Raw genomic sequence first — 25,118 nt, 5'->3', positions numbered from 1 at the left:
TGTAATTGCTCTGGGAGCAGTCTGACTAGGATGGTTTATTATATAATGTATGTATATAAATGCATGTACTTGTAAGGGAGGTTCCGCAAAATCATGTGGATGAGAATATGATCTGTGGACTGTGGATGAGATTAAGATCTTGCTTAGATGTAAAATGGTAAAAGACAGATAAAGTGCAAAGACAAACACAAGAACACAATGTATTCTTACTGATCTTCCTCCGGCAGGGATTTCATAGGCATGCTGATGTCATCTCCGAGATCGTGACTCTTCCCATTGGACAAAATACTCATCTCTGATTCGGCAGGCTCCATGCTTTTGGTGCCGTTTTTCTGCGGGTTTTGCGTGGTCGCTGAAGGTGAGATCCCGTCTCCGTTATCTCAGGCGTCTGGCACAGGGAGACAAGTCCTGACCCATTAGCACGCGCTAAAATACTAGCTACACTCAGTGCACGGGTGTGTACTGTGCCCTGGAACGCTATTTACTCAAACCCTGGGCGTTCCTCCTTGGTCCAATGTTGGTATATTCTGACCCACTTCAGATTGATAAATATATGAGCTAATGTCTTTTCAATCAGGTGAAAGGCCAAGGTATGTTTGAATGACTTTGTTTCCTGCCACATGACTTACAGTGTCTGAAGAGTCTGAAGAGTGACTCAGGCACACACACACCCTAATCTAAGGAAAAGGGTATAAAAGCATGGCAGGCTAGCAAGAGAGTAGAGCAACAACAGCCTATATCTGCCTGATGCCATCCTAGGTGCTGAAAACCATGCCCTGATTTGTGCACCAGCCATAAAATGAAAGATTTAGACTGAGCTATTCTGAAAAAAAGCACTATAACCTACAGAAGGTGGAGAGGACAGGCTGTAGAACCAGATCTGCTCAGCCTCAAAACAGATCCAGCTCTCACTGGAGCCACACTGTGGCTCCACTGCTCAGTTCTACTTCTACTTTTCTTTCTCTCCTTAATTACGGGAGGGCTTCAAATTCAAAGAGAAGGCTTGTTTGTGTTCCTTTCCAGTACATCTTCAGGTCCTTCAACCCCACTCTTCCTTCTGGGTGCAGATTTTCTACATCGTTATTTTAATTTGAACACTGCAGGAGCTGAATACCAACCAGCCATACTCACCCCCCCCCCAACTCAGGTTTAGCGTTAGGCTAAGAGACACTGGTATACTGACATCGTCTTATTGCCAGTCCAAATGAGCCGCAGCTCGCCAGAGTAATTCATTCTCCCTGTAACCTGGACTAAAGAGAGAAGTGTGAGCAGCACTAAGGACCAATGAGAAATGAGGAAGGGAGGTTTGGTAGAATACAAGGGAGTAATGGCTGGTGGGGGGAGGGGGGTGGCAGCTGGCAGGGTGGCACACAGAGCCCCCGAGCAATCGGAAGGGCAAAGAACAAACACAGCAATTAATATGCCATGCATCACTGCCCGAGGAGCTCCTCAAACCAACACGTGCTACCTTTCAAATGGGAAGCAAACAGAACTGTTCCTGCTGTGAGACTGATATTTATCTGGGATTTCAGTTGATCCAAATGATGGTGCCCACATTCATTTCATGCTATTAGACATGGTGATGTGCCCTGGCAAAATGAGAACAACAGAAAATGACAGGATGATGGCAATGTGAAGAGGAGGGGAGGGGTGGGGGGTGACATTACAAGTAATTGCTCCCCTTTCAGACTGGATTCCTTCTGGATGTTGTAAGGTCACATCAGGGTTATAAAACCTAACTAAGACTAAAGACTAAGACAAAGCACGGCACTTCAGAAGACCACAGACAGTAGCATACTGCCCTACCATACTGAAAGGCCACAGGTCATGATAAAAGCTGCACGCATTTATTTAGAGGTTGTTCAAAACTCTCATACAGAAGAACAAAAAGGTTATATATGAAACTGTGTCCTCTTGTACTCCCTCCATTTTAAATAAGTGCGATTCAATTTTGAACATTAACCTTTCCTGGTTTAATATTTATCATTTCCATTCGAGTTCAAATTTCTCTTCATTGGAAATTTGAAGCGTATCCTTGAAGCATATGTGGTTGTTTTTGATGAGTACACTATTCTTTGTTGGAAGCATTACATAATTTTTAATACTGGCACCCCAATGACCCAAAGCAATTTAGGATCAATCACGGATTATCTGCGTATTCTTGAAGTAAGCTCTGATCCAGTGAGATTAAGCAGAGGCCAGATGTGGCTCTTGTGGCTTCACGTCTTCTTGGTACAGGGTAAAGTCCTTTAAAGACCATCAGACAGACTCAGCTGTGCCTCTCTGCTCTCAGTAACTGCGTGCTGATCTGTGGAACAGGACGACTAAAGGAATAATCACCCCGCATTAAGCAGCAATCTGCCGCTGGGCTGCACCTCTCGACCTCTGGACAGCAGCCTGATTAAATCACCACTACAAAAGCCAGTGTGCCTAACTGGGTGAAGGGAGCCTGAACTGTGGTTAACCACCAAGGATCTGCGGTCGCCTCACAGTGTAAGAACAAATGTCACTGCTACACATAGCACAACAACAAAGCAATAAAATCACACTCCCCACCACCACCACCACCACCACCACTCAATCCTCCTCCTATGGGCTTTATGAGGTTTCCATGGAGAAGCATTGATGGATGGATGCATTTAATTTGCAAAGAAAAAGGCAGAGTGTTGGGCTGACAGAGGGGTTGCAGGCTGGGGCGGGGCCAGGATAAGACATGTACAGGTCATCAATCATTTTACCAATTCTGTATGCTAAGGTTAACGAGCATGTATGCCTCAGAGGCTAAACAAACTGCAGGAGGTGTTCTAGGTACACGTGGGCTCTTCTTTCAGTTCAATACATTGATCACATATCCTGATCTTTGGGGGATGTATCTGGAAAGTACAGATGGTCCATCCCAATCCTAACACTTGAATATTTGCTCCACATAATACATTTTGGTCAAAATTCATTTTATTCTACGCATTTCTAGAGACAACACTGTATAAATACATCACTATGCATATTTTACACAGGCGATCTTTTTAAAACATTTAGTGTGCACATTGAAGAAGGCAACATACCAAAACATTTGTGCATGATTCTGCATTGAAGAAAACATTTTTTTTTAAATGACATTTTTTTGAAGATTTGTAGCCATTTTTTGAGTGCAAACCAATTTCTTTTCAAAAAACAAATAGCTATAAATGTTTAATACTAACATAGTTTTAGAATTTTGTAAGTGTATTTTGTTGTGGGGGGGGGGGGGGGGTCAATGACATTCATGTGGTCATATCAAAATATTTTTTTTCCCCCCATGGACAGCAGTGGCATGTGGATTATGAACATACCAACATTTAAATGTCCACACACCCCCATTTATCAGGAAGCTGTCAGCCAGAGTGCTTCACTTAGGCTACATATTTTGGCTCCATGTGAAAATCTTGGCTGTCTACTGAAATCATTTTTTCATTTGCGGTTTTAAGGGTCAACTCATTCATCTGGTCCTCAATTGGCTTGGCCAAAGAGCACCCAGATAGGGATCATGTCCACCAAGTGTTGGAGGGTAATTCCCACCCTGCAACCTATTCTGGGACATGGTGGCATGGGTAAACGGCTACAATTGTTCACAAAAGATCAATTGAGGACTCGTATTCTGAACCCTATGCCCTCGTCCCTCCCTAACACTGACCCACTTGGCTTTCACAGCCTCCAAAATTCCCAAATAAGTCAGCTTCCCTTTCTGGAAGGTCTGTGGATATTTTCCCTACAAATGTAACTTGTCTCTGTCTCTCTCTCTCTCTTTCTCACTTTTTCAGTTGTGATAAGTTTTTTGCTTTCTCCCTCTCATTGAAGCATTGCCCATCTTTCCCATAGTGGGATAAAGATGGCAGGCTGAATTTCTCCCACACAAGCTACACAGACAGGGTATATTCAATAAAACCACTGACAGTAAATCTTATTGTTAAGATTAGATTAAACTCTTCACTACTTCATGGTTTCAACTGCATCCCATAACAACATAGTAACATTTCCCCATCTGAATCTCCTTTCTCTCACTCTGTCACTCACACTTTCACTCTCCTTTTATCTCTTTTCCTCACTGCAGGAACGGACTTGTCCCTGACCAAGACTGATTAAAGGTCACCACTTACACTGGTTACAGTTACAATGAAACCAGGTTACAGCTCTGAATATTATGGAATGCCAAAAGGGTCAAAATTTGCCTGGTTTTCCCCAGCATCTCAATTCTTAAAATATGTCAGTCGCCGTTAATAAAACGCCACTGGGAGTAAATAAATGGTGAATAAAAACGTCACCACGTTGTAAATAAATGCCATTCGGATGGTTTAAATCTTCTACCCAGTGGTGAGTACCTGTTGTTTGAAGTACAGTCGACATATACAGGGCCATAGCAGTTGTTGAAGATCGGTCCTGATGGAGAGCAAGCTAATGTTAGCATCAGGACAGATCAATTGCATTTCCTGTCTTTTGAGACTTTCGGCAAATGCAAATATTTAACTAAAAACATAGTTTTTTGTGATTAATAAACTGTTGACTTGTCTGGCCATTTACAATCAGTTCATTTTTCCCCCTTTACCATAAACAGATTAGAAACTCAATCACTTGTTCTGGTGACTCAGATGTGACATATGAATTTTCTTTCGAGTTAAGAACATAGATGAAATATAAAATAATCCATATCTTATGAGTAGCAGTAATTATCACAAAATCTATCCAAAACTGACATAAGTGGAACATTGGATAAAATATGAGAAAGCCTCTCATCCACAGTCTGATCAGAACAACTGAAATCACAGAGAAGAGGTGGATGTCGCCCATAGGGGTACAACTACATTGAATCCAACTGCCAATAAGACACTGTTTCCACTGCCAACATGGCCAGACTGCAAACCTACTGCCCCATTACTGAAAGGAACATGAGTCAAACCTGGTATTGTCTGAGATCTTGCCAAGCTACTAGGCTAAATATGTGATGCAGGTATAGGGCTGGCTACATATGTTTCAAATTCCTTCAGTTTGGATGACCCCAAAATAGGACCCCATGTGCTGGCATGCCTGGATCCAGTCTAATAACCTTACAGCCTTTTGAAGAACCAAAGATCATAGTTCACCTTCCAAACAACTAAAAGCAAGCCATGACTATGATTGCTGTGACATAACAGCAGGACGACAGAAAGTTCCCGAAGACAACCTTAGTTCAAGGCCATCAGCAGCTTTCATGATTGATCTTATCACCACAATGGCACTGGTGCGTTCATTCGACATTGCATTTTCTCCATTCTTTTCATTTACAGTAAACAGTACTGATTTTTAAGTCCCAATGCCAAGTCATAAGTCAGCTGCTGCTGAGGACAGGGAATTTCAACCAAGGGCAGCCTGAACCCATCCCCCAACTGACTTAAACCTTGAACTCACATGCACCCCCAAGAGGCAAATAGCAGGTAGATCGGGGGAAGCGCTCCACTTGTTGGTAGTTTTCCATTTTCACATCAGAGTAAACACAGATAATCAGTTCTATCGACCCACTCTGGAGGCACCAGTGCAACACAGGGTTTTCACAAACATTTCATCAGCCTAGTCTGTCAGTAGGCCAGACTGAGGGTCAGAATTGGGAGCTGCCGATTGGCTTAAAGGAACACAAGTTGGCCTTGTCATCCGCAAAGTCCATGTTCAAGGATGACCTTGATTAGCTGTTAGTCTACAATATGAAAGAAGAACAAGCTGTGCCAGGTTGTCATAATAATCTAGAGAGAATACTTTTGCAGTGACCGCAGCAAAGTGAATCTTTCCTCTTTTCCTGTAATGAGAGCTGACTACTGAGAGAGAGGCAAATACAGTGTGTTTTTTTCCAGTCTGAAGACATTTTTAATTGTAAGAGGGAAAATGAATTGAAAATATATCTGAGGTCTACAGTTTGGTACAAAATACCAAGCACACAAGAAGTCAATGACCATTAACAAGCCAAAAAATGGGTAAGTCCAATCAAATGTTCTCCTTGGGTACTTATTTTCCAATAAAACCGCTCCAGCTGTCTTTGGAAACAATACGTTTTCCAGTCTTTGCCAGTGCTCAAATTCAACCTGAAATAATGGCACCAGATCAACCCCCCTCACACCCAACACACTCCAAAGTGGATGAGGCAAAGGCCTCGGCGAAAACAAGGTACTGAATCTGAAACTACTTAAGGAATTCATCATTCAACATTTTTAGTTTTCTAATCTTGTGTTAAAAAGGGATTCACTGTTCATGTCTACTGTGTGCATTGCTTTGTAGTACCATTACTTCCACTACCTTTCCCAAGCACACCCCTTGTACAATTGTACTGTCACTGCCATGTAGAAGAGCATTTGCTTTCTGCTACTTCATTGGCATGGTATTTAAAATTATTTTCCCGTTTCTCTTCTCCTGTCCATTACTAAAACTCTTTCTGGACATAGAGGTAGAGGTCCAACAGCCATGTGACCTCAGGCTAGTGACGGAAGGCCCATATGTTGGCACACTAGCTGCAACAATGGGAGACCAGTCCTGAGGGCCTGGTGATGGCACCTGCCTGTTACCCTTCATCATGTGCCTGCGGATAACAAAGAAGCACATGACCATCTCCTGCAGCCAGACTTTTCCTGCTCTCCACATCACCTCCACAGTGAGAGGGGGTCATCATGAGTCCATCGTCCATCTGGACACACCCCAACACTCCCATTCAAATCACAACTGCAGTCACAAGGGACAGTCAGGAAAACCTGTCCCCAGGGGTAGGGTATTTCTAAGAGGTAATCGCTAACATCAGAAAATACTTATCCAGCTTTAAAATAAAAAAATAAGGACTTGAATTCTGAAAATCTTGTCTCACTAAATCTGTTTGATTGCATAAACCATTGACCCTTGTGAACTTTCCAAGTAGCAGGAGAATGGCATTCCTCTCACCAAACGCTGAGAACCAACAACAGAAATAGCCCTCCACTTAAAAGTCCTAACAAGTACAGCTTGTTTTCCTGAGGAGTCGGACTCATGCATACTGGACACATGGAGTCACATCTGAGGCAGTACTGGAGGTGAGCCACAGCCGAAGAGCCAATGAGACGTCTTCCACCACATACAGCAGCAAACTGAAGACGGCGATCTACTAACGTTACTCACATTTTTCCAGACTACTCACAAAAATCACACAGGTAAATGAATGAGACGGGGATATTGACATATAGAGCAGGTTTCAGCCTTCAGGCTCCACTATCTGGAACACTATGGCATACAAACCTATGAGATAAAAATGCTCGGTAGAGTGAAAAACATCCATGTTTGACGCAGGTTGATGAAAATATGAAATTGCAGGGAATGTTGTAAAAAGAAACATTCAGGCTTTGTTTGCATGGCCCTTTTCACAATTCAGGACCAATTCCTCACTGGGGATCTATAACGTATATTCTGTTCTGTTACATTATTTGGAAAATCCTTGGAGTTTGTGGGATACATGAATCTTAAATGAAAATAAATTGTCTTTCTCTAAACAAAATTAAACAGCTGAAAAACATTTGAATCGAATGTGTCAGTCTGAAGCATTGAAAGAAATGTTTTTAACAAATATGCAAAAGTTGCTTTTACCCACTTTGACCCCAACAAAATGAAACAGAATATGAAAGCAGCTCAGACCTAATCTTTGGATGCTTGAAAAGATACTGTCAGTATGCTTTCGTCAAGATGCTTTGTCAGTAAGCGTTGATATCTGGGTGCTAGTCCAAGATGGAACTTCTCAATTGTACCACAGCCTGGTGGCAGTTTGCTACTTCTAACAGGGAGTGTTTCTGGGGCTGTGATGAATTTGGCTCTAGTTATCTTGCGTATCTGTCACAGATTCACAGTCCTCTGTAAGTTTAGTCAACACACACTGAAAAAAATCTCTTTACCATAACAGCTTATTTCAGTGTTCACTGAAAAATACAGATATTGTTGATATTTCAAAAGCATAGTGTACTGTACATTCAGATTAAGTATATAGTCAAAATGAATATATCCATTACTTTCATATAACATGTAGAAAATACTGCATCAGTATCAGAAAGTGTATTCAAAAATAAGCCTTTACCGATGGTTTAACAGCAGATAATTTGAAAACCAAGGGAATTTGTGCTTGTTAATAAAACAGACAATAGTGTATCAGCATTTTTTCTATCAGCAGTTGATAATAAATAATTGCATTCATCTCCTTTTCCAGAGAAAAGGCTTATCTTCTTGTGAAGTCTCTAAGGATGAAGATGTAGTTAGAGGGTAGCTATTCTGAACAGCATTGTCCCTCATGTAATGTAAGCCAACATTAACGGCTATTTGCTTCATTTCCATTCCTGCCTGACCAAGCTTGTATTCCAAGGCAAAACATGAAATGCACTTTGATTAAAAAAAATTGAGCACTGAAAATTGATTGCCTCCTTCAAGAAAAATCACATCCACAAAGATATTTAGCATCAGTAGAAGAAAAATGAAAACTACAGGCCACATGCTCATTTCAATCTAAATAATCACTCGCCCTTTTACCATATCTGGCTTCAATATTTTACAAAAATGTTCAGCAATTTTTTTCACAAGATTTTTCTCATTCCTTGAAATTTCACGGTAGTGGTAAGAAACATTCACTCTCGTTGGCTTTGGGGAAAAACTCAACAGGTCCTGAATATTTACATAGAAACAGTCATGCACTGGTTGCAAAATGACCTGGAGCACTAAAAACAATGTGAAAAAAAACCGATCACAGGTGAATGGCCATTGAGTCAAAAGACACAAATAAGGACAGCACATGACAAGGTCAGGTGAAATGGAACTTTTCAACAGAGCCAATAGAAGGTCCAGGATAATAATAAACACGTGCTGAGTGCAGTCACCGCCAGCCATGGTGCCCAGAGCTATTCAAGGTACAGTCCTGACAGAGCCGCACAGCTGAATTTAACACCAAGCCAAGGCTGGGTCTCAATTCAACAATTCTAATCACATGCAATTGCACTGCTCACAAAACACTCAAGCAATCAGACTCAGAGTGTAGTGGATGTTCACACGCAGACCAATGACCAGTTTGCAAGCTAGGGAACAGAGCATAGCACATGTGATGTTAAATGTTTTTGTTCACTGCCCCTGGAAAGGCATGAAAAACTCAACCATCCACTGACCATGCAGCCAGCCATTTACTTTGTTTTTTTTAAAATTTATTTTATTTATTTATTTATTTATTTTATTTTATTTTTGCGTGATTTGCTAGTCTAGATAAATGATCATACTGTACTATGGTGAACTGCTTATAATATTTTCCCATCATGACATCTCAGATCTGAGCAGAAAACTGGTTAATGCTGAGCTTTTCTTTTTTTTTTATAGAAAAATTTTAATAAACTAAACTCACTGCAGTTGCGTTCCTCTCAAACATAAGCTACATAAGCATAAATTGATTCGACAGCATTACCTTGAACTAATAGATGACTGGATCGTTATTTCTACATTATAATGATCTGAGTGGGTATTATAATATAATATATGAGTCGTAATATGTCCCACACAGTAAAGTGTCGAGTGTTAATTCAACTATAAAAGAGTACATGTGAGTCCAAAATAGGGACCATATGTACTCTTTAAGAGTTAATTTAACACTGAACATTTTACTGTGTAATAGGCTATATGTTCGCAGTTCTGTTTTACGAGTAACCGGGAGTTCGGGCTTCTGTTTATCATTAAATCAAACGTTCACTTTCAAGATTAGACCGCCTAATTTTAGAGATAATTGTATACTTCCAAAGAGATATCATTGGTCGTACACCAGGCATGGATTCGAACCGTAAGACGGGTCATTTGCTCTAAAGGCAAGTCGCTTTAGCCTGCGCGTTCGTGTGGAACATGGAAGAAAAAAGATCCGTTTGGATATCCACGTGGTCTTAGATCACATTTCACATTTCGGGAAGTTGGAGCAGAGTTCTGTGAAGGCAAACTAAATAATTAATACGCAAGTAAAGCGAATGTTAGCCAATAGTTCTTAAAGAAATTATAATTTTGTCCTCCTGTAGCATAATTGTCAATAAATCCTACCTTGACAAATGCGAAACATTAAGCAGACATTTAAAGCGATCTACCAGGCTAAACACTGAGCCACACGTATCAAATACTGTAAGCTATATATAAGTAGATCAAATGGTGAATAGGCTACAATGCCATATAAAGTGCAGAACTCATTTTCATCTATAGGCTTATTTAGATTCAATCGGCTATAGGTTATAATTAAATTGCAATAGCCTAAAATACCAGACACTGGACTCCCAGCACAAGATGCTCTGGAAATTAAACGTAGGTATTTGGCTAATATAGCCTAGTATTTAAATATTTAATCTGCATGGCCAAACGCAGTACCGTCAAATAAAACTAGCCTACTTCGTTTGGATAAAATAAGTTTAGCTAAATGTAAGGCAGAATGCAAAAACGCACCAGTACGCGCATGTCATTTCAAGGCTGTTGTACGGACAGAGCACATGGCATTGTCATTTATGCTTGGCAAATAGTAAAATAATAGACGTGCGCTTTCTTAATGATACAATTGATGGTACGAAGGGCTCAGGACAGAGCAGGAGAACTAACACACATCCATAATAAAGCAACAAGGATCTGGTATAACCTAGTAGTTACTCTCCAACATTTGGCGATTTGATATGGATCAATTATTATTTTAATTTAATAAAGGTAAACGATACAACTTCAAACTGAGAGACATGTTAGAAATTCTAATACAAAAGTGCAAAATAAAGAATGCATACAGCTGCGCAAAAAGCGTTTCGAATATGTAGCCAGTTTAGTGTACCATCTTACCAGTCAAAGAGAAACCGTGTGGAACGCAGTATACGAATAAATTCCTCGATTAACTTGGTATTTCCTCTCTTTAATTTCCCCCTTCTCGACTAGTTGTTTTATTTTACTCCAACGTTTTCTTTTAAATAAATGAAAAACACTCTATTAATACCCCTTCTCAATCGCACGTTAATTGTCTTTTGGGACAAGAAGCTATTTCTAAGGGTAAAGACCATGGGGGTCGGCCAGTTCCGCCTCCAATCGCATACCCTCCAATCATGAGATGCCTTTTTATACATTCGCGCGTTAAGAGAAAGTAGATAAGGAGTTGCCAATTGAAGAGACCGGTGGTGCCACCACATCCAGCAGAGTTAGGAATGCGAATAAACCGACTCTAGGGTATTTAAAGACATATAGGTGCTATTTACGAACGTTCTACGTATACACTTTTAAGCTATAGCCAATAAAGATTTAAATCATTTGGGTGGCATTCCATATTTCTGGAACATGGATTATTGTTCAGCATTTGTGAACAATAAAGCGTTCTGAACAATGAAGATGGCTGCTGGAGCACACAGACTTGTCCGGTGAAATCTCTTGTCCAAGAGACAGCAGGGTAAAGCTTGCCAACAGAAGCCCTCCCTTCCTGGGTGACTTTATGGCCAACTGTGTGTCTACTTGTGGCGCTAGCAGAGAGACTGATACAGCGACAGTGGGATATGAGTGTATTGTGTGCAGTGTCACAATACTGAAACACAACGCTTTACTAGGAAGAAGCACAACAGAATCCAAGTTACCTACTTTTGAAGATTCACATCCAAAACCCAAAGGCTCATCTAACCCCATTTCTACCCAGTCTAATACTGTTTGTTCACAGTCGCTTTCCTTGATCCACTGTTGTACATGCTCAGTTATCCACTAGACTGTCTAGCAGCGATAATGAGCTGTATACTGCTGCAGTGGTTAGGAATGTGACAATGACATATGCATGCTATTGAGTCTGGACAGCTATTGTGTGTCCACTTTTAATCTCTCCTGCCTGCAGCATCCAAATTCTGAATGAGCGGGGGTATCTGCACAGAGTAGTCACAGTCTCACTGAGCATCATCTGCGGTCACACAGCTGGAGTAATGAGTACGCAAGCAGCAAAGGCGGCTTCCCTCTTCATCACACGGTGACGAGAGTGTGGGATAGTGCCCAGACGGGGGACACTGGCAAAATTTCTCGCGCCATGCCTCCCAGGTATAAATATAGCGCTGATGGTGGCTGATAAATAAATCTGCTCAGGCCACACCGCAGCTGTTCAGCTCCCGTTCTATTTGCACTGTGGAATGTATGCTGGCTTCAAAGGGGGTGCCCTCAGGAGTCAGGGCAATGCACCCTAAGATGGGACTCAAACTTCACCTCCTCTTGGGACAGTCTGGAATTCCAAGCCTCGGGATGTTCCTCATTTTTAGGGTGGGGAAACTATTGTTTATGTTAGACCAGTGTTGCTGCATCTCAGCCCTGGGAACCTACGATGCAACCTAGCTATCAGTCACTTTATGTGTTATTTTGCACTTTTTTCCGGGATGTGTCTCACATAATGTCGGTGAGATGCAAGAAAAAGAAAATGGCAAGCAAATGGCCCTGAACTGGATCAAAATTTTCAGGTTTCCATCTTTGTGTGAAGGTAATGTATTGTTTTGTTTTTCTTAAACCTTGACTTTTAAAACAGGGGGAACCAAAATATTAATCTTTTTATTTACACATACGGAAACCATTGTAAACATATATGGCATAATTGTCTACAGATGTCAAAAGCAGGTAAGTGCTCAATAAACACTCATATCAATTACTCATCTTTCTGTGTGCATCCCCAGAAGAAGGATTTAATTGATACTAATTCAGACAAAATATAACTACATTAAATCCCATTCTGGTCCTGAGCTGCTGTCAGAACTGATTGATGCGCCACGATTTGATCAACATTCTGTCTGTTGGCAATGGAATATTAACTTCAGTATTTGTGTTAATATTCTGCCTGTAAATTCAATAAACCGGCTAGCGCCCTAGCACAGTATGATGTCGTGCCTCTCATTACTGGATGACAGAACAATAACAAGGAAGAAACCATGTGGCTCTGGGTTCAAAGGTCATCTGTGAAGCCGACAGATGCATGCCTCAACTCTGTCGCTACATTCTAATTGGTTTAATTGAGCCCCTCAGTTCACTCTTTGAATTATGTCTGTGACTCCACTTAAGTGCTGACATTATTTTTTGTATGTTTTTGCTTTTTTACAGCTATATTTTTGTATAACAAAATAGTGTTCTGTTGTATTTCATATACGCTGGATTTCAAAATTGAAGAGAAATTGCATGTGCAAGTACATCATTTACCTTTTTTTTCTGATCACAACTGACAACATGCTAGATTTATTTATTAAGTCCCTGCTAAGTGCATTGATATGAAGAGAGATGATTCAGAGAAATATGAAAACATTTCTCTAGAGAGCCAGTTCCAGAAAGGCATGCCGCCTCTTCAGTGTGTGATCACCACAGCAACCTACACCAGCTGCTGGCCATACTGTTTCCACCCATAAGTGGTGCACTGTCATGAAACAATCAGTCAAGCTGCAGAAGTGGACTATAACATCCTTTTTGCCTATTGAAGAATGAATGAAGAAAATCACACTCAATTGTAACCCTTATATCAGCAGTGTGAAGTATAGCTTTAGCTTAATTAGCCTACAGCCTAAACCAGTAATGACACAAGCATAATAATTGCCTTCAATTCAATTCACGATCAATATTCAGAACAGTTATTATGCCATATAATTATGCATTTTGATAAGAAACAATATATGTTTTAAATTCTCAGGGATCTGCAGGACTCTTCTTAAATCTGAACAGAATAAAACTAGTGCTATTTAAAATATATTTTTGAGTCAGGTCTGGTCTGCCTACTGTGACCCAACCTACAGTTGACAGTTGAATATGCAGGTAAATTATTTTTAACAAAGACCTAAATTAATTCAGGAGTTGATTTGAGGTAATGTTCCTGTGCAGTGCAGTTTAACATGGGGAAATGGAGTATAACATTTCCCATACCATGAGAGACTTGCTGTCTCTCCAAAGACCCAAGGACCTATGTGCTGGAAAATGGGCCTGCTTCAAGCAGAAAACGGAAGACTCTTCATTAGCTCAGCCAAGTGTATAACGAGAAGAGGGCAAACTGCTTCCTTTAAGAGAAGGTGTTTTTGAGCGGTGTGATGCTGACATCACACTCAATTAATATCAGTGCTCCCCCCCGCCCCCCAATCTGTTTTGTTCTGAAAGGTTGTTCCAAGTGCTCTCAATGGGATGTTGTTTCCCCAGAGCACATGTGGACATTGTGCATGCGTCACAATATTGCCATGCATATCTGTCGCCGCCCCCTCAGAGAAGGTCACCAGAGAGATGGAATTTTCATAACACGCTGCCACAGACCTGAGCATTGGTGATTTAAGACTGAACAGCCAGGGTCAGAAGCTGTGCCGGTCATTGGCCAAATCATGTCTTTGATGTTCAGGGATAAACACAGCTATATTTCTGACTTTTTTATGGAAAATAAAAACAACAGCCATCATCACTGAGCCTGCCGCTTCCGGCCCAGACTGATTCTGGATCATTTAAAGCCCTGGGTAGCAAGAAAAATATTACTTCATTCTGCAGATGGGGCACAATCCATTTCAGCAGTGAAATTAACATGCAATGAGTTTGTCATAAATGCTCTGAATTTAGGAAACTGTCTACATGGAGGAACCTACACCAAGGCTCCTTTTCTAAACAAGGTCTTTTAGGATATTTGTCTCCTTGAAAAAGAACCTGTTCATTAACCTGCTTTGAACCAGTTTAATAACACTGTAGTTCTCCATTTTTATTTTTGGCAGCTGGGTACTGAGTCTGATGACTGCCAAACTTGAATTTATGACAAAAAAAGGTAAAACATATATATTTAATATATACAGTAAACATAATGCTTTTCCTCACAAAAGGATTTACCTCACAAAATGTGATACATATTGTGCTGTGAAAAAGTATTTGCGCTCTTCTTGTTTGTCTATTATTCCATATTTGTCACAAAGAATGGTTTCAGATCTTTAGACAAAATGTAACATTAGACAAAAGCAACCTGAGATCATTTTAAAAATGTGTTTTGTGTTTACTCAGGTTGCCTTTGTCTAATATTATTATTTCTGTAAAGATCTGAAACCATTCAGTGTGACAAATATGCAATAATAGAGGAAATCGGGAAGGAGGCACATACTTTTTTCATGCCACTGTATATTAGAAAAGGTAATATATTGCAATTGAATATTACTTCCTCCTCAGCTTAAAATACAATAAAACACAGGGGAAGGAGAAGAAAGTCCAGACACCCATGCAACTACTTAAAATTCAATAAACCACATCTACTCCTGGGAGTAAGGGAACCTTTTGTAAATTGTACCTGTATGCAACTTCTTAACAGGTTCCACTTTACCCAAGGATATCTGGACCTGTTTAGTACTGGTGTCCTACATGAGGAATTCTATGAAAGTGTTCTGATTTTCATCGAGTACAGAGAGTGAATCTTTGGTGGATTGCCCTGGCAGGGAAGCAATGTTGTTAATTAACACTTCTTGGAAATTAGAGAAAAATTGGTATAAATATAGCTAAAGGCTGTACAAACTCCTGGTCATTAATTAGTGCCCCTCCCTTCATCTCAGTCTAATCTCACCAGAACACTCACATCAAAGACCAGTGGGAGTTGGGGGAGGTCACTCCATCACACTGAGATCAGAATGCGTATCTCTGTTCAGAGATCAGAAGTTTAAGCATGAGCCACACCATTCACAGACTGACTACATTAAAGGGTGGAGACTAAGTAAATAAACCATTCAGGAAAAGCTGATAAAAACAAAGTGTATGTTAAAAATTCCCAATCCAAAGTCATTTCAGTTGGCCATTTCAATGACCATTTTTAGATAATGATAATTTTAGTTGTACCATCAAAGAGTAGTCATTTACCTCAACCTGATGCTGACATTCAATTTCAATGCAACGAAATTCTTGTAATGGAATTCCAGTTCAGCAGATTTTAACCAGAATATTCCAATGCATTTAACATTTATACTGGAATTATGTCCTACCCATAGTTCAGAGCGGTGAAATTAGTCACTCAAAAGCTGTGGGACGTCATGAAATGTAAACTTACAATGCAAAACCACAGGGCAAACGGGATTCTTTCCAAGTTTTTCCGGAAAATATTCAGCTCTTTCTCACGCACAAAGTAACACTGTATAAAGTGTAAAGCAACATTCTGAACAAAGGGGCTTTTTGTAACATTTCAACTGGAGGAGAATATTTGAGACAAGGAAATAACCTGTTATTGCATCAAAAATTCAAGAAGAATGTGAAATGGATGTGCCATAATATGAACAATAAAATAAAAACATTAAAATACGACCAGTCAGTTGAATAATGTTGCCTTCAGGCACCCTTAACACATTATTTGCCTGCTCTAAAAACAATTCTTTAATTTCAATAACTTTTAACAACTCATTAAACTCAACTTTCATCTTTAAATATAGCTTCTCATTAGTACAAAACACAATAGTAAATCCAATGACAAATTTGACTGCTGTGAAATGTTGGGTTTTATTGGACATAATTGGTAGTAACTGGTAATTTTGCTGTTTCCTTTTCTTTTTCAAGCTGTCACTGGAGCCAGCTATGATTGGCTTAGTAATGGTCATATGTTGTAAAACAGAGCATTGAATGGATAGCTAAAATAAGTGTGGCAATCAGTGAGACATTCACATAGACAAAAGTGAAAACTGTTGACTTTAATGAAAGAGTACAGCTTTCAACATCATGTTGGAAAATGATTATAATGATGTCCCAACAAAAACTTGAATATCTCTTCAACAGTTGAACAGGCCTGTTGAAATATAGACTGACAGACCCTAGATGTTGCAAAGTAAAGATGTGGTTCAAGCACAGGTTGCAATATGTAAATCTGCAATCCACTGTATAGTGGTAAATTACTTAATCCGTTCTATGCAGAAAAAAACTTCTCAGGTGTAAATACTGATGACCACCAATTCGTATTGAATTCGGAGATCCATATTCTGAGGTAATTTCTAGTTATTTATTTAAAAATATATTGGATGGCTAATACTGGCTAATAATAAGTGACCAATGAAAAAAGTGGAAGCAATACACAATTACCTTATTTAAAGTGCTGCAAAGTTGATATGTATGTGTCGGTGCAAAGACACTCATTCAGGTCTCAGTCAGAAATGTCTCTTTGAAACAGGGCTGGCAACTCCAGTTGTTATTTAGTGTTGCCACAAGCCAATGAACTTTCAGACCCCAGCTATCAGTCACAAATGCATAGAGTACACACATACTCAGAATGAACACAGACCTTGATCTGTGAAACCCAGAAAGCAACACTCTTCCAAAACATCCCCTTGAACAGCTAGGTGGAAGAATTAGCATACAGACAGCCTTGTCAAAAAATGGAACTTATATGGCTGTGACATGTGTGACACATACAGAGTTTTAAGAGTTGACAGGAACTGCTAGGATTGCGAGGCACTTCCAAGTAAACAAATATCACAGACAATAACAGCCAAAGACTCATTTCCCTGTGTAGGGCTTCCCTCGATACTGACAGATGGAAGAGGTAGGCCATACAATTGTTTCATGTTATATAAAAAGTTAACTTAGGTAACGTGGTCGATCCCTGAACCATTTATCAACACAAGACATTTCTCATTCCGGAGAGGGATTGTTTATTATTCTTCCCAAGATATCAAGCACCAGTGAAAGTTTTCACAATCCCGCTTTCACAGAATCCCCCCGACCTCGCTCTGCCGAACCCGGCTCATTGGAGAACCTGCGCTGCGGTGCACAAACGCTTTGCTGGCAATGGGAGCCTCCAGCAATGTTGATCTCTGTGGGAGGAATGAAATGAAATGAGCCTGGACGTGAGGTGAGGCCTAGCAAAATATAACGTTGGATGGAGGCAGATGCTGAAAAAAAAACTTTTTTCCAGTTGGATGTATATTGATCTATAACAAGGTCCGTGGGAGACTGTCAGTCTCTTGATCCATATGCTGAATTTCCTTTGGCTACGTTCCATCCAAGTCACCTCTCCATTTGTACTCAAGGGGTACACAGCCTTATATGATATGATCAAATAGCAACAAATAACTCACAGTAAGGACAATAGGTTTTGAGAATACTTAGGACAATGGTGAATTTACCCGGGAGTGGCCAGCCTGCCAAAATTTCTCCAAGGGTGCAATGACAACTCATTCAGGAAGTCACAAATGATCCCAGAAGAACATCCAAAGAACTGCATGCCACCCTAACCTCAGCTAAGGTCAGTGTTCATGACTCTACAATAAGAAAAGAGACTGGGCGAAAGGGATTCTTTGAAGAGTAGCATGATGGATACCAGTGCTAAACAAGGGAAACATCAATGCTCGTCTCTCATTTGCAAAAAAAGCACTGGATGATCCCCAAGCCTTTTCGGATAATGTTCTATGGACAGACAGAGGTGGAAATATAACATTAGGGTGAACATGCATTGAATTCATTTCTAATTGAATTTAAATGATTTTTACAGTTTTGGTGAAAAACAAAGTGAGTGGCCTTAAAACAAATGTTTAGCTTGCAGACATTTCAACTAGACAAAATATTTAAAAAACTTTTATACAGTTCTTTATCAAATCATTCTGTGTTGATGTAATGTAAAAAAAAAAATGAGGACATATGCTTTAAAATATACTGTAAATATATGCTGTAAAATCAACATAGAAACTTCATCGCAAGTGCCATACTAATACAAATTATTTTGTACAATGATGACGTTTTTGACACAAATTTCATGTTCCAAGCCAAATGATACAAACAGAAATATAAACTTAGAGAACAACTGAGATCGGAATGTGCCTCCAGACACTCTGGAAGAAAAGTGCTGAACAATCTGACACATACACAGGGCTCATTGTTACAAACAACTGGTGTCTTTAGGAAATATGTGTGACTTTTAGAAGCAAGGCAGGTCACACATACTAACAATCGGTTGGGAGATTCTCTGGGAGGGTTTAGAAAGCAGCTGTCTCCCTCAGGCCTCCTCCTCTCTAGGTTTACCAAAGTGCCCTCAGGAGGCAAATGTCTGGCCACAAATCTTACCACAAGACAACCATCCCATGAACACCTCAAAATAAACCATAAAATGGTTAACTGAGCACAAAATTATCATTTTGTAATTGAAATTCTCAGGACTTGTAATGACTGAGAAATTGTAGCTTGAATTGAAGAGAGCAGGAAAGCAGTCAGAGATCACAGATCAAGGGATCTAAATGATATTGAAAAATTCTGTATGGAGGACATTTCCACTCAATATGTTCACTTATCTCTAAAAACACCATAGAAGACGACTCAGAATTATTATCCTTATCGGGGGAACAAGGCAAGGCAAGGCAAGGCAAGTTTATTTGTATAGCACATTTCAACAACAAGGCAATTCAAAGTGCTTTACATAAAACATTAAACGCATTAAGACAAAGTGCAAAAGAAACACATTATAAAAGGACAATATTAAAGAGTTGAAATTAAAACCCAACAACAGGGGGCACCCATCTACTCTGGAAATAAAAATATTACTTGTTTAAAAAGTTTCCTCTGTGCAACTGTTCTGTTATTGATATAATTTTTACATTTTTATTGAGTATATAATATAGTTCATGACCTGCGCTGTTTATTATCTTTATCAAGAGTGCAAATAATTAGGAGGGCACTGTGTATTTCAGAAATGAAGGAACCTATACACCCTGGAAAAAACTAGGCCCACCATTAATCCCACTTGTTCATCTAGTTCAAAAAGTGTTATATACTACATAATGGAATTTCTCATTTGTTATCTGGATACTTCACATGCAACACAATAGGAATCTGGGGAGATTATGAAAATTATGATTCCAAACCAGTGGCTCAAGCTATTGTTGACAAGTCATATTGTTGCATTTATTCCATTCCAAAGCTAAAGAAACAGAATTTTAATAGTAGGCATCAGCAGACCATATAAGGAAAGGCTCACAGTCGGTCAAGGACTCACAAAATAAATACAAATATTGCATGTGGCTGAGAACAACTTGAACCCAACCTACATATGTAAAAAAAAAAACCATGACAATTTGAGAGAGCCCTATGACCAGCATCATATGCATACAGAATTGGCATAAATAATAATTGCATAAGTTTAGTCATTTATGGCAGGTTGTTTGATCCACGTCGCACATCTACACTGATATTTAAATCACTGTCAAAAGTCTGTTTAAACACTTAACCAGCACATCTGTGCTGTATTGATGAAAAATATCAGTAATCTCACAACTTGACTTGACTGTAGCTGGCCATTCAACTGAAAATTGTTTTGTTTTTTCCCCCAGATGTTTTTTTACTGCTTAAAGAGTTACCAAACCTCAAAGCTCATGAGTTTCACAGCATCAGTAATCACACTGGGATATGCAAACAATGATTCTAAGCTGTGACTGGAAACGATGTTCAGCATGATGTAATGCTGAACATCCTTTCCATTATTATCACACCTGTATTAACTTTTACCACACACCTGCAGAGGGCAACAAGACTTTCTGGAAAGGGCTGTACAAAATGTAAAGAAACTCCCATTTTGTTGTGACGTAATGTTATGAAAAGAACAGGATGAGTCTCTTGAGTAAATATTGCATGCAACACATCCACGTCATCAGGAACAAACATACAGGTCATGCAGGACCTTCCTATTTTCCTTCACACTTTTATAGTCCTGAGACTTATACTAATCTCTGTATCTATAAGCCTCTCTGGATAAGTTTCTGGAAATCACATGTGAACACCCAAACATGTGAAGAATACACATATGAATTATAAAAAATAATCCCAATTAAAATATACGTGCGGAAAAGATAACCTGTGCTATATCTAGTCATGTGTTTTTGTATTCATAGATACAAATTTCAAATGACTTCATGTGACCAATTTTCTTTTCATATATGGGATTCTTCATTCACAAGTATAAAAAGCCAATCACATGTGGACATGCCAAAGACATTTTCTTTTCACATGTGAAAATGTTAAAATCACATGTGACTTTTTTCATAAGGGAATGTATTGCATAGGCTAACCCCCAGGAGGGCGACATTTTACATTTACATTTCTGGGTAAGGCTACATATCCAGAGCAACTTAAACACATACATTCAAAAGTTCTTAAGTAAACTGTTTATGCCTGTTTAAGGCTACAACAGCAATGCCCTACCTGGGAATCAAACCTACAATCCTGAAGTTGCAAGCCGAGCCCCCTAACCATTATAGTACACAAACCTCACATGACATTTTGTTTTAGCCAGAACAAACGGCTAAAACAATTACAAAACAATAAAAGTTATTTATTAAGTTCACAGCTATACATTTTTATGCTTTGAATTTTTCATGCTATGCACCTCACTTTTCACTCAAGCCCCTGCAATTTTCTCAAGAGTAGGTCTTCAAGAAGGTTGTACCGTGTTATGAGAATAGTTCTATCCTGGAAAGCACAGTCTGGATTTCTCCAGCCTCCATTTCCATTTCTCCATTGTCATATCACATAGTCAGAAACGTAAAGCAAGCATGGGATTTTGGCAACATTTGATGAGGAAGTAGGACAACCAAAAAAGTGCAAAATAAAAAATATTTTGTAATGGAAAAATGACATGCAGACAGGGAAAACTGAAATGTTTGCAAAACACAAGCCTTCCATGACTGGACAAAAATGGTCATATGATCACAAACATAAAGGGCAGTTTGGTTCACACTTCACAGCTCACAGCTACTGGCACCAGACAACATACCAGCATGTCTAACACACCTGCATATCACCTGACAATACACACAGAGATAATAAATATGTATGGTAAAAAAAATATATAGTAATGTCATCAAATATTTGTCTTGTGAATTGAGATCTGTACACAAAGGCTGTTACTATATGCATCACACAACAGTAATTAAGGGGAAAAGGGAAAACACTGCACAGGCAAAGATTACATATTGATTTTGTTGTGTAACCAGTATTTCTGTGTTTCTGGAACAATATCCTGAGTAAAGGCTCTTGAATCAGCTGAACTTCCCTTTAACCTGAATCAGTTTGGAGTGCTGGGATTGGAACATTAAGCACAGCTCATCACTTTGTAATCAAATAATGGAAAGGTCAGCGAAAAAGTAAGTGTCATGTCAATAGCATTGCCTTGAGGTCACCTCCAAAGAAAGACACTAAATGGTGAAGAAAATAAAGTTTCTCCTGCTCATAGCATAACTCCCTCCCCCTTATTTATTCAGCAAGCGTTGAATTTGTGTTGAAACTGCAACCACCCGCTCTCTTCCCCAAATGCAGAGCAGTTACAATCAGCTTTCTTGGGAAGAAGATCACAAGGATGAACTTTACCGATGCAGATGAAGGAAAGGGCAGTATTTTGACATTGCCACTGAGCCTAGGGGCTTTCAGCACAGCGGACAGGTTGTTCATCACAATACAGTCTCACATACGGGCAAAGAGAAATGGCTGTTTCTGTTCAGCATCACATGAATACAGCAGTAGCATTTCAGCACAGATTACAACTTGAGCAGGCCTACATTGAAACATTTGTCAAGAGAATAGGTCAAGACCAGATTTAAACAAATAAGAATAAGGCTAGCCCATCAAGTGACTTGACTTGACCAAATGTTTTGTTCATGTCTATTTCTTCAGAGATGTTCATACTTCCTTTTTTAAATTTATGTACCTCCCCTTACCAAGTGCTGACCATGTGCTAAAACAAAGAGCTAAGTCCTCATTTGCAGTACAGAATCCTTCTGATACATAGCAATGGCAACCTGGCTACCAACATTGTTGCTGACAGAAAGAACATTATTCATAACCCCACATAATCAAAATTAACCAAAAATGGGACTGATTGATTAAACAAGGGAAAGACCTTGAACATCTCACTGTGGTCTTAGTGTGACGGTATACTTCTGTGCTGATATCACAATTGTAACTTTGTGTAACTGACATTTGACATACCTCCAACTGACTTCAGCGATAGAGCATCATAACCAATGCAACTTGGCAGCATTCACATCTTACACAGGAGTTACACTGGACAGCTCATCTTACTGGAAACAAAAATGTGTGAAATTGCATGCAGGAACCTCAGAATGAAGCCCAATTTCTGCAAGGCTCAACTGAACGGCTGTATTTCAGCTGCTGATGAGCTCGTTGTCATGCCCATTGGGGGAGATTTAACTTTTTTCTGTGACACAAATCAATGGGATGAAAGCAAGCCACTGGCAGTGTAATACTTTAATATCATTTTATCACCATGCCTGTACTCATTAATGTACTGTAAGAGGAGCCTTGGACTGCCATGGGTACTGTCCCTGATGCGACTGTATAAGCACCACTGTAAAAACCATATAAACAGGGCCTGCTCAGTATATTATGAATAAATACCACAGGCCCAACAGAAACAAATGCAGCCAATTAAAACCAGAAAAATTTGAGTAAAGAAATAAGCCTTCTGAGGTGGTGACCATTTAACTTCATCCAACAGGGACATGTAGAGAAGTGATCAAGAATAGGAATTAATGTCAAACCCGCACCATGTCTGGACCAGTTAGTGCATCAAGGAACTGTGCATCTTTATCTCCGAGACAGTGAAAGAGGAGGAAATGTTGCACATGAGTAGCAGTATACATTTTCTAGTAAATGGCTTTCCTTGTCAGTATTAATCAGCATTACAGCCAGGCCTAAGCCAAGACATTCCACAGCCATTCACAATACTGCTGCGAACAGAAGCCTGGAGCTACAGTTCACAGAATAACTAAAACTCAAACTAAAAGTGCAGTAGTTCAAAAAAAAAAAACAAGACTTTGAACTGCACACCTGACAGAAGAGACACTGAAGGGGCCCAATGGGCTGACAGTGTATTTGTGACCTAACTTATTGCTGCCATAGTAATGCTGCTGGACATTTACAAGTGGCTAACACAGCAGTCAATTCACCTCCTGTCCAATTTCTCATAGCCTGCCAAAACATTTTTTTTTTTTTCCTAGTGTATAAATTTCAGTTGCCAAGAAAGACCTACTTAATCGAGAAATACATCAAAGAGAAACACCTATTTCTGTTTCTGCCAATTGTCTTTCCACAAGGAGAGAATCATCTAATAACAACTGAACTTAAGAAAATGAATGCAGAGCCAAAGACCTGGGTCTATGTGAAGCCAGTTTGCAATGTGCATGTCCTATAGTGTCCTTCAGATGACACGACAAGGCAGGACCACACTCCTCAGACCAACAGCCCTCTCTAGTGGACACTTTAAATAGCAGTGGAAACGCTCCGCTTTAAAGAAGGGGAAGGGACATTTGGAATGTTACAATCCTGAATATTTGTGGTGGGCCTTGCTTGCACGATGATTGAAACTAAATAAGACAAATGAGGCAGTCAAGCAATCAAGGAGTTTGAGGCAACAAAGAGCTGGAACTCTACAGCGAGACAGGCCAACCACTGATGATTTATTGAGTGCTCAAATTCTATAACATTTTCAACTAAAACCACTTATTTATAGGATATTCCCCTCCTGATAGGTGCCCTCTCAACCCTGTCCTTGGAAAATTAAACCCCACTGCTTGTAGTGCCATGTGGGACTGATTAATGTCAGAATGTTGCCCTGGATATTTGGGTAAGTAGGTAGGTAAGTAGTGACCCTTTCAGTGTTCTACAGAGGCTTCTTTAAACAATTTAATGGGATCATTCTAGACCAAAAAATTACTTCTGGAAAGGTACTTTGGTAAGGTAAAAATGTCTATATATGCCCTAGAATGTTTCTTGGAATACAGTAAACAACATGTTCATCATCCTTTCTCCTCCAGTAAAAAAAACACACAAACAATTCTCTACACTTCACTTTTGCCTCAGATGATCCAAATTGTGCCAAAAAATGACGAAAACTAAACGTACTGCAATTTGGCATTACTTTCCTTTTCCGTGTTAATATATCTATGGCACCGGGGAGCAAACGGTGTACAGATGGGGATATTAAACCAGAACGGTTGGAAGGAATGCATAGCTTTAGCACGTGCTAAGAGGGCTGCTGCTGACCCTGTGAGTTCCAGAGGGGGTGCTGCCACTGCGGTCAGCCTGGTTTGGGCGGGGCCGAACGAGAACCTTGGGTCGCACGAATGTTAGACAGCCCCCCCACCAGGGGGCAA

The 25,118-nt window shown here is 39.8% G+C and overlaps 1 protein-coding gene across 2 annotated transcripts in view; it reads right to left on the bottom strand.

Moving 5' to 3' along the window:
- Positions 1-11,051, bottom strand: part of LOC118207995 (sodium-coupled neutral amino acid transporter 3-like) — a 37,800-nt gene extending 26,749 nt beyond the window's left edge. The window contains exons 1-2 of one of the 2 annotated variants that reach the window (XM_035382234.1): positions 10,834-11,051; positions 211-388 (exon numbers count right to left, since the gene is read on the bottom strand). In XM_035382234.1, the coding sequence (XP_035238125.1) occupies positions 211-314 (104 nt within the window). In that variant the 5' untranslated portion in view covers positions 315-388; positions 10,834-11,051. Of the gene's footprint in view, positions 1-210; positions 389-10,833 lie in introns of those variants that run through there. The other variant, XM_035382235.1, reaches the window with a different exon arrangement.
- Positions 11,052-25,118: the final 14,067 nt, after the last annotated feature.

Source organism: Anguilla anguilla, chromosome 11 (assembly GCF_013347855.1).
Source record: "Anguilla anguilla isolate fAngAng1 chromosome 11, fAngAng1.pri, whole genome shotgun sequence".
NCBI lineage: Eukaryota > Metazoa > Chordata > Actinopteri > Anguilliformes > Anguillidae > Anguilla > Anguilla anguilla.
This window is presented reverse-complemented; position numbering and strand designations above follow the sequence as displayed.